This window comes from Maniola jurtina, chromosome 11, assembly GCF_905333055.1.
Source record: "Maniola jurtina chromosome 11, ilManJurt1.1, whole genome shotgun sequence".
NCBI lineage: Eukaryota > Metazoa > Arthropoda > Insecta > Lepidoptera > Nymphalidae > Maniola > Maniola jurtina.
The window spans coordinates 11,531,193-11,541,863 of NC_060039.1; the positions used below are offsets into that span (position 1 = coordinate 11,531,193).

The 10,671-nt window shown below is 37.6% G+C and overlaps 1 protein-coding gene across 2 annotated transcripts in view; it reads right to left on the reverse strand.

The window, feature by feature from the left end:
- The window catches only part of LOC123869754 (anaphase-promoting complex subunit 11), a 68,852-nt gene extending 59,113 nt beyond the window's left edge, over window positions 1-9,739 (reverse strand). The window contains exons 1-3 of one of the 2 annotated variants that reach the window (XM_045912756.1): window positions 9,565-9,739; window positions 9,097-9,338; window positions 2,682-2,719 (exon numbers count right to left, since the gene is read on the reverse strand). In XM_045912756.1, coding sequence (XP_045768712.1) covers window positions 9,103-9,338; window positions 9,565-9,583 — 255 coding nt within the window. In that variant the 5' untranslated portion in view covers window positions 9,584-9,739 and the 3' untranslated portion in view covers window positions 2,682-2,719; window positions 9,097-9,102. Of the gene's footprint in view, window positions 1-2,538; window positions 2,720-5,073; window positions 6,702-9,096; window positions 9,339-9,564 lie in introns of those variants that run through there. The other variant, XM_045912755.1, reaches the window with a different exon arrangement.
- Window positions 9,740-10,671: the final 932 nt, after the last annotated feature.

Genomic DNA, 10,671 nt, shown 5'->3' on the forward strand with positions numbered 1-10,671 from the left:
AGTAGTAAATCGGTCAAGTGCGTTTTGAATCTAGCGTGAATAACTTTGGCTTGACCTATGACTTTTACCGGTCTAATATCGTGACTTGCATGTACTTGTTGACTGTTCGACAAAGATTTTTTAGGACATAAGTATAATTGTTAAAAATCATAGATACTACTTTATATCTATGCTTATACTTTTAGGTAACTACATAGATGGTTAAATAAACCTAAATAAACATTAATGCAAGCTTTTATTTAACTATTTATCAGACTCCAAAGTTCCTAAAATTAAAAGTTGGAAGGATGATTAGCTTTTGACTAAAATAGCCGGGTACAGTAGTTTCCAAAGAAAGCTGCTGGCTTTTTCTTTGCATTAACAATTAAAAGCCTAAGCCAGGCGCCCGAGCCAACAACTGCAGCTTTTTGCCTATATATACTGCCGACCGTCCTATTTAAAAGTAGTTTCCAAGTTATAGACAAAAAACGTAGAAATTTTCAAAAACTGATGTTTTTAAAATAATGCTACGTAGGATCAAAGTGTTTAGTTAGTTTTTAGTTTGTAGTCCAGTCAGTGCACATCGAAATCTATAAAACCACCAATTTGCATAACATTCTGAAAACTTTCCAGATAAGCCCCTTTTTGACGCCCAAATTACTGGGCTATTGATCCTACAAAGAATTCTTTTTTAGAAACATCCGTTTTTAGAAATTCGCATATTTTTAGCAACAATTCAAAAACTATTTTTTGCATTCACTTAACCTTTTTCAAAAATAGAACGGCACCATACGACTATTGCCTAAGACTAGATAAATAAAAACTACCAAGAAAACTGACTGGTTAATTTCAAATACCTATTGCTCCATCGCTCACATATTTATTGGCTCATAAAGTTTCTAATGTTTAAAATTCATTTAATAGTATTAATCCACACTAATATTATAAATGTGAAAGTGTGTCTGTCTGTCTGTCTGCTATTTTTTCAAGGCCCAAAAGTTTAACCGATTCTGACGATATTTGGTACAGGATTAGCTTAATCCCGAGGACGGACATAGGCTACTTTTTATCCCGGAAAATCAAAGAGTTCCCACGAGATTCCTAAAAATCCATCCGCTTAACCGATTTGTATGAAATTTGGTACCAAGGTAGCTTGCGTCCCTGTAATTGACATAGGCAACTTTTTATCCCGGAAAATCAAACAGTTCCCACGGGATCTTTAAACCTAAACCACGCGGACGAAGTCGCGGGCATCCTCTAGTTAAATATAATTTTTATGAGTTCTCTATGTGCCAGTAAGGCATTTGCATCATCTTTATAGCAATTACTATAACCTACTTTTCATACGGTCTCTACTCTCTACACAACAATATTTAAAAGTCTTCAAATACAAAATTTCTTTATCATGAAAATTCGGTATCTCTAAAAACGCACCACTGCACCGTCGTCTCATACGTTCCCCAAAACCCGCTACCCGCTATCCTGTGGGTGTAAACTCACCCCATAGCTGTAATGGGGATGATGCCTATTGCCTAGGTCAAAAATTAATTACTTCTTGGTAATTATTAAATAGATGGTCTTCCAAAATTCGTAAAATCCACGTCCACTGTTAGTTTTAAGGTTGCTAACCATTTTAAGTGTGGGCTAAGTTAAAAACAAGATGCCAACAAAGATTGCGTTCGGTAATTGAGTTGCAACACCTAAATTTTATAAAATAGTGCTTATAAATTAAAAATATACTTAATTACGTATAAAAAATTTGATTTATAATAATAAATAGATTAAAAAATAATAAAATCATGAAACGCTTCGTTACACATTGCCAGTGTAAGGTGTTACAAAAAAAAAGTATAATGTACGGTTAAATTCTGGACATTATGATCATGCAATAATTTAGGATGTACTTGTTATTTAAGTTTTCTTTTTTCTATTACTATAATATGTAGTTATACAATAAGAAACTGTGACGATTATTTTAAACACACATGTATCGTGCACGCACGCACGCAAGTTTTCACGCTCGCAGATTCGCACGCATTTTTATTTGATTGTTTGTACAGATTTTTTGAGTCATTCGCGAAAAAATGCAGCAGCTCTATGTCACACTAATTATTATTTATTATTTCTTTTATATAAATAATCACACGTTTTTCCATGGCTTAAAATTATAATTTTTGTTTGTATATCATTATTAGTACCTAGTCGTAGTATAAATATACTAGATAGAAGCTGGACAACCCGCACAAGACTGTGGGAATCCTTACAAAGATAAGTCCAGCGGTGGACAATGTACGTCCACCGCTGGTAGGTACATCTTTGTAAGGATTACTGCTATCTTTGTTTAGATGAGCGTCGACGACAATCCAATAAGTTACTATTAAGACCCAGATTTTGTATCATAATATCTTGCCTCTTCGTCATATGCGGAAGGATCTGGGAACCCCATTATTATACCCAGAAAATCCCTACCGTTTTGTGATTAATGGGAGAGGTCACAACCCTTAACAATGAGGATTAAGACGCAGAGAGAGAAAACGTATCATATAAACTGAAACTCACCATTTCCTTCTTCAAGTAGACCAGTTGCGAGTCAAGGTCAGTGGGAGGGTGTTCCTCTGCAGGGGTCAGGGGTGGCTCTCGGAGATCAGGCTCGCCGTCAGCGAAACCGCTGAGGCTCTTTGGCAATGGAGGCATCCCTTGAAGGGACATGGTGCTGATGGCTCGGAACTGCTTGCGTAGTCTGGTGACAACGTTTATAGAATTAGTATAATGGTTTTTTTAATTTAGTATTTTGTTTTTTTATTCAGATACAAGTAAGCTCTTGACTGCAATCTCACCTGGTGGTAAGTGATGGTGCAATCTAAGATGAAGCTGGCTAACCTGGTAGTGGTATGGCAGTTTTTATTAAACCATTACCTCTTTGGTTTCTACAGCGCATCGTATCAAAGCGAAATCGGTTTGCGGACTGGCTTTGCCGATGGGGCGTTAACTACTAACTAACCACGACCAACCCACAATCAACTTATTGTTTTTTAACTGCCGATAATCCAAGTTAATCGTAGCAAGTACCCGTTACCTACAATATAAAAAGGAATGAGGCCATCAAAATCCCACGGGAGGATTTATATTTTCATTTCGCGTAGAGCAAGTCGTGGGCGGTCGCTAGAAAATAATAAATTGTTCATGTGATATACTATATAATAATATAGGTACAATATTTAATACATTATAAATTATAATATACAGTATATACCAATATTTTAACTCGACAATCGAGGTGAGCCTAGTCGTGTTGTCGTGCACTTGTAAGGAATCCCATCAACCATGGAGTGCAAATTACATTATGCAGGCATTTCAAACGGCTTAAAGTGAAAGGAATTCGCTCGACTTGTAACGTTGCATTGTTATCTTACCAGTAAGTTTGAGGATCTTGGTTCCTTTGACGTAACACATACTTTGCGAGACTAACTTTGTTGACATTCTTCTCCTAAGTCCAAGGATGTTCCCAATATTTTACCCGGTTCCGTTTTACGTACGTAACAGATCTAAATGGAACTAGCTAGACAGATTATATTCAAATTCAAAAATAATAGAACAGAATATATTTTTATTCAAGTAAACTTGTACAAGTGCATTTGAATCGTCAAAATAATTTACCACTGGTACCGAATGCTGTTCCTACCGAGAAGAACCAGCAAGAAATTCGACGGTTGCTCTTTTTAAGTGTTCTATTTACAATAACATTATGCCATACTATACAAGCAATTGCAGCCCTGCGCATTGCTGTAGCGAGTCAAATTCATATAGTTTATATATTATTATGGTTTTTATCTTAACATACAAAGACTCTAACACGAGTACAACTGAGAACAGCCGGCAAGGAACCCAGCATCAGTAACTTTTTTCAAAAGGCAAATAATTTTTTTCCCTGGCTCCTAAATTGCGTCATTGAGGAATTTATAAATTGTATAATAATCTCGATTCCACAACATACCTAATATTTTATTGTGTATGTTGAACAAGTTTAACCTTGATGACATTGACACACCTAAAAACATGATTCAGTCGCGAATTGCGAGTTAAAAAACTGAGCGTGTAGTGTAAATAAAAAAAGATTCCGACGAATTGAGAACCTCGTCCTTTTTTTAAAGTCGTTAAAACTATAGTATATATAAATATAACTTCGAAACATTCATTAATCATTAAACTTTGTACACCTACAGGCTTTTAGCTTTCGCGTACTAAATAAACGATAAGATAAACAAAATCATTTTCTTTAAACGTAACGGAGTTTACATAGAAGAAAAACCTGCAGTGTTTAACCAGCCCTTACTAGGGTTCCGTACCCAAGAGGTAAACACGTGCCCTATTAATGTCTGCTGTCTGTCTGTCTGTCCGCGTGTCACAGCTCTCTAGCTCGTAGACGAAATGAGTCACAGACCTGAAATTTTGGTATTTGGTGTAGAAAATTGATAGCTCGGAAATGAAATATTTCATACACCCAACTTAATTATTATTTATTTATAATTATATACGGAACCGTACAAAGGCGAGGCTCGATTCGCACTTGGCCTGTTTTATGCTATTGAGGCTTTAAGTTAAAAACGATTAACAGACAGGTATTTGTTTTAACAAATATCTGGGCCGTCGTCGTTAAACCAGTTTTATATGTATACTTGTAGAGCACAATAACTCTAAAATTAAATCTGCACTAACGTGTACCCGCTGCTTGGTCCGCGACAACTCGTCATTCCTATGAGCGGATCGAAATGCGAATCTGAAAATACCTACCGTTTATAAATCACTATTACGTAAGTTAAGAGTAATGCCCTGAGATACATTTCGATGGGCAATTTTTACATAACTGGTTTACCACGACTTCATCCGTGTGGACTACACCAAACCCCTATTTTACCCCCTTAGGGGTTGAATTAAAAAAAAATCATTTCTTAGCGGATGTCTATGTCATAGTAGTTAACTGCATGCCAAACAACTCAATCCGTTGAGTAGTTTGAGCTGTGCCCGTTAATAGATAATAGATCAGTCAGTCAGTCATCTTTTCCTTTTATATATATCTAATAAAAGACTTTTTACCTAGATTTGAGATCATCGTCCCGTATGTATGCGTACGCTTGATCATCTTCAAAATTGTCACTAGTTACAGATGCTGTCGCGTAATTTTCTTCCTCCGAATCGCACTGCATATCATCGTTTTCCTTGGCATCTAAAGCTTCGGGGACATTCGACTGTGACCTCATCGTCTGCAGTTCGTATATCAACATCTCGTGGTTATTCATGTCCTTCATCTTCTCAGCCTCCGGCGAGTCGTTCCCGTTAGTCAAGTTCGTGGAATCTTTCCCTTTATCTATAACAGCGTTGGCTTCCCCTTTATTATTGTTTCTACTCGCGAGAATTTCCGAAATAAGCATTTCGGTCACTCGAGAAGTCTTTCTCTCTAAGGAGTTGTTATTGTTGTTTATATTTATGTTCACGTCGTTTGGGTGATGCTCAGTGTTTTGTGTATCCGAATGATTGACTTTAGGTGAACTGTTTTGTAGCCTATCCTCAACAATTTTGACTTCCTCTACGGTTGCGTAGCAATCGTCTGGAATAGGATTTTGTGGTGGCTGTGCATCGACCGGCAACGCGTAAATACCAGTGTCTGGTTGTTTTAATTGCTTCTTTTGCTCTACACTTTTCTGTACAGGTAACGGTTTCATTGGCTTTAACTTAGGTTTCGGTGATAACGGTGGCGGGGGAGCCTTGCGCAAAGGAAGGGTTTTCTCGGCAAAACTAGACGATTTAGAAACTTTACATTTAGGATCCTGGTCTAACTTATTGGAAGTGGACAGAGATCGAACCAATATTTGTTTACAGGTTTTAACAGCTTTGGAATTTAGCGATTCACTCGACTTATTATTAGACGCCGGTGAATGAATCGAGCTGCTGTCGCTTGAACTCCTTCTGGAGTTGTGACCGCTAGATTTTTTCTCGTCCGACGAGGAACTGCGATCACTAATAACGTCTTTGATAAAAGATTTGACACGCGCGAGCCCGTTTTGTCGCGGCGACACGGAAGGCTTCGTAGGTGTCGCATTCCGGTCCAAAGTTTTAGCTTTTGATGAAACATGATGAACTTCGTTCTTGGTGAACGTTCTAGTCTTCAAAGTGGCTTTGGAGTCAGCTACGGCTTTCCTCGTCTTCGCCAGAGCTTCGGCCACCATGCTCTGGCTCGGCCGCGGCGGTACAGGTGGGGGTCCTTTGATTTTGGTGGACTTCATGGGGTGAGCGTTACTCTGTACCATCAGCATGCTTAAACGAGGCGTCACTCGTTCAATACTATAACACAAACCTATAGTATAATGAGCACGGTTAAATTAACATCACGTAAGTCACAATACACGCGCGTACAACTCGGGGCGCTCGGTCGACACGTCTGTCCCCGTCCGTGCGCCACTCATACTGCGGCGGACTAGTCAGTAGTCACTATTCACTAGTGACTCGAGTACCGAGTGTCCGATCACCGCATAAACTATCCTAGTGGCATTAATACACTTTTGTTATTATATAGTTCTAACTTCTAAAGTCTAAACTAGTCTTAGGTATTCCTAAAAACGGATTCTATATTAAACCCACACGGCTATTGCGTATTCAACTTTTTTCATAGCAGACAGAACAATGAGTTGACCCACACATTATCAGCAAAGGCGATTGTTTACCATGAGAATGAACGCAACACTGTCGGCCTGTGGCGGCGCACGCCACATCGCATGGGGTCCATTGTGGGCTACTTTTGAAAGCACTTAGACTGGAGTTCGCCGAAAGCTACATAAACAACGGTTGCTAAATCAGCTGGTTATTTCGAAACCGTCGTTTAAACAACCGTTTTAATATTTACTGTTCATCACGAAAAAGTGTAGCATGGTTACTAAATCGGCGGAACACCATCTGTTCTCAGCTACGCTGCTGCTACGAACGAACGCTAAAACGCAATGCGTTAGCGAAGATACATTGTCATTACTATTCAACACAACAAACTGTGACGCCTATATTTAGGAGCATAAAATAAAATACTTTCAACTGGAAAAGTACAAAGACGCTATGGGTAAGATGAACTACACTATTGTTCTAAATTTTGCCAGGTAGTAACCGTCCCAAATTTACAACTTCGGGGCCCCGACGTCACAGTCGTGATCATGTGTCCTGCACGTGTGGGACTGTTGATTTTTTGCTGTCGTGTTGCCGTAATTATTTGTGCGTGCATTTAAAGATGATTTTAAGAGATTCTAGTGTTTAAAATAATTTCAATATTAAAATGGAGGGCCAAAAATGTGTACAAGTGATTTTTCAAGTGACGACAAGCGCATCAGTTCAGAGTTGGTTTTAAAATATCAAAATATAGTGGAAAGTAAGATAAGTAATTATTTCCAACCATTACATTAATCACTTGTTGCACGCTACTGAAATGAACGACGCAAAGACAAATCGAAATAATCTAAATTGATCTGTACACAAAGGCACAACAGATGTAAAAATGTGGAAACCCCGGTTAAACGACCCTTCCGAGCTCGGTTAAGTAAAACGGCCGTTTTAGGGCTGCAAACCTCGGTTAGGTGCTGGTGAACAGTAAAAATCACTTAATCAGCCGGTTTTCTAAAAATCAGCCGTTTTAAAAGTCGGTGAACTCCACCCTTAGTGGCCTATTGTTTCATGCTCATCAAATAACAGCTGCAATTTGTATTTATTAGATGCTGTTTATAGATAATCTTATTGGTTGTAATATAATTTTCTCAATATTATCCTGGCTGAACAAAATTTATTGTGATTTTTATTGTACCTATTATATACAGGAGTTTAACATCTTTTAATTTTGTAACTAAGTATCACTACCCATATTATAAATGCGAAAGTGTTTGTTGGTTTGTCCTTCAATCACGCTGCAACGTAGCAACCGATCGGCGTAATTTTTTCCACGATTTTAGGGTTTTAGTTAAAGACCTGGAGAGTGACTTAGGCTACTCTTTATATTAAATTAAAAAAAATACAAATAAAATCACTACTAATAGGTGTAATAAGTTATTTATGTTTACCCAGTTCTGTATTTCCAGTTTTGCATCAGTTTGAAACAATGTTGAATTACTATAGAATATGTAATTTAGACAGTTTTCAGGTCATTCATAAGCATTATATTTATTGTAATAATAAAGTATTTAAAAAATTTATTGAATCTATTACTTATTATATTTTCAAAATGTCTGCATAATGATGCTAATTTAGTTTAACATACCTGCCATAATTTATTTGTATACATCTGGAAATAGAGTGTTGTGCTGTAAGCGAAAGTGAGTTGCAACCCATAAAATTTTTCTGTAGTATGACCCATGATGGGTCATACTAAAGAAAAATTTTCTTAGCTAGCATAGCTATAATAATATTAGCTAGATCATAGATGGGTCACCCATCTATGATCTAACTAGTCACTAGTGTTTAGCAAATAGTTATGAGGTTGCAGTATTCAATTTTCAGGTTTCTGTGCCTGAAGAGTGCCAACTGGGCCTTAATAATAAGCTTTCGCTGTATGTCAATCTGTTTGTTTGTCAGCAGGTTGAATCTCATAAACCATAATAAGTAGAGAGTTGAACTTTTTACAGAGTGTGTATTTCCATTACCACTATAACACCCAAATTGTAAAAGCACTAGCTAAATATTAATAACAGTAACTCATCATCATCATCTCAACTGATCACTTTCCCATTACTGAACATGGATCTTCTTTCAGAATGAGAATAGTCAAGCTATAATACACCAAGTGCAGATTAGCGGAATTCAGACACTTTTTGAGAATATTATGAAGAACTATCAGATATTCAGGTTTCCTCATTTTTTTTCACTGTCAAAACAAGTGATAACTGCTTTAATGCACATAATTCTGAAACGTTAAATATGCATGCTCAGGGTTAAATCAACCCCTGTGGCCCCCAAATAGATGGCTAATGTTTTAATCACTAGGCTATCACGAGGCTATGACCACAGTCACTAGGCTATCACCATAGTCACTACACACTAGGCTATTAGGTATTACCACAGTCATCATAAGAACAGTAATTAATGACTTACCAAGGTTCACTTGTTATTAAACTTCCAGTCCTGCCTGCACATGGGACACTGTTGCTGTGGTTGCGAGTGTAGCCACTTCACTATGCAGTGGATGTGGAAGCAGTGCGAGCAGGCGCCCCACACTAGGGGGCAGTCGTCACCAGGTAGCTTGCAGTCAGGACAACAGCTGTCAAAGGGCATACGACAGATACCACAGTTGTCGTCGTTTGCTATCCACCTCCAAGTTGCTACGCCTGTCCAACCTTAAAAAAATAGTCACAGTAAAATCTGATGGATGTGATATCTTGTAAAACTGATTCATATTATGTATTAGGTTAGAATTCAGGTTACAACTTGATTACCCGATAGTAGATTGTATAGAACAAATAACCTATTTAAGGAGCAAGCCAGAGCAGTTCATTTCACATAAATACAAGGAAATAGTGTAGGTAAAGTTTGATATGGATTTTCTACACAATCGATACTTACTTTTAACGGTAACTTTCATAGCGCTTAAACATGACTCAGTTTAAATAGTTTAGTACACAATGGAGCAACAAATGATTTAATAAGCAGCACAAATTGAATGATTCGATTGATTTTTAATAAAAATTAAAAACACAAGACTGTTATTTTATTTTATTTTTAGTGTTTTTTTTTCAACTGGCTTTACGGCTATAGGTTCTAGCATAACATAGTGTCAGTGATTACATACTCTTTGGTTTGGGTTCTAGGCCAAGTAAACTACATAGTTAAATCTCTATTAATCTGTGGTAAATATAATGATTCCTTTCCTTGTTCTAGGCCATCTAGGCTCTATAATTATTAGCTAGCGATGCGTGAATATCGTGATGCGATGGTGAGATGACGGTGAGATGTTATTAATTTTATCGATTGTGGTTGTATCAGCTAGTTATAGGTTGTGTGGTTTTTTTCTTTTGTATTGTATGTACAAGAATTAACCTTCGGAGTCTGAAAGTCTGGCTCTGAATCAGAAATCCAGATCTGGATCTTTGATCCAGAGCCAGAACCATCGATATAAAAGCTAGTTGGGAACACCCTCATGAAATAAGCCATATTTTTCAAAACTTAAAGACTCTTGCTGTTTTAACAATGTTACCCGTTTCTACTTTAGCGAAATAATTTAGTTGGTGTTTACCGGCAGCGCGGCGTGGCGCGGCGCGCGGTTCTATTGTGAGAAATAGTAAAGTACCGCTAGCGGCATACTAATGCAGGTGCTGCATGGTGCCTGACCAATGACACCCAGAACCAAAAAACCAGTTGAAAAAAAAGTGACTGACAATGACAATCTGTGATGACAATAATTGTCAAATGTTCTATTTGGACTTCGTCTGTGTTGGTGTTAGCTGGCGGGCGTGCTCTGCTTTTTTGGAGTGTTTTTTTTTGTTAAAACTGACTGGAAAGCGCTCTAAGGGGGTGCCGTGCGTATGTCGGCGAGCGCCGGCACAGACGGGGTCCATACTTGTATGGTTTAACTAACTTGTTACAAATAACTACAAACTTGACATTGACTAATCTTTGTAAAGCCAGACGAGAGAGAAAAAAAAAAATATTCAATTGTCAATGTCATTTTTT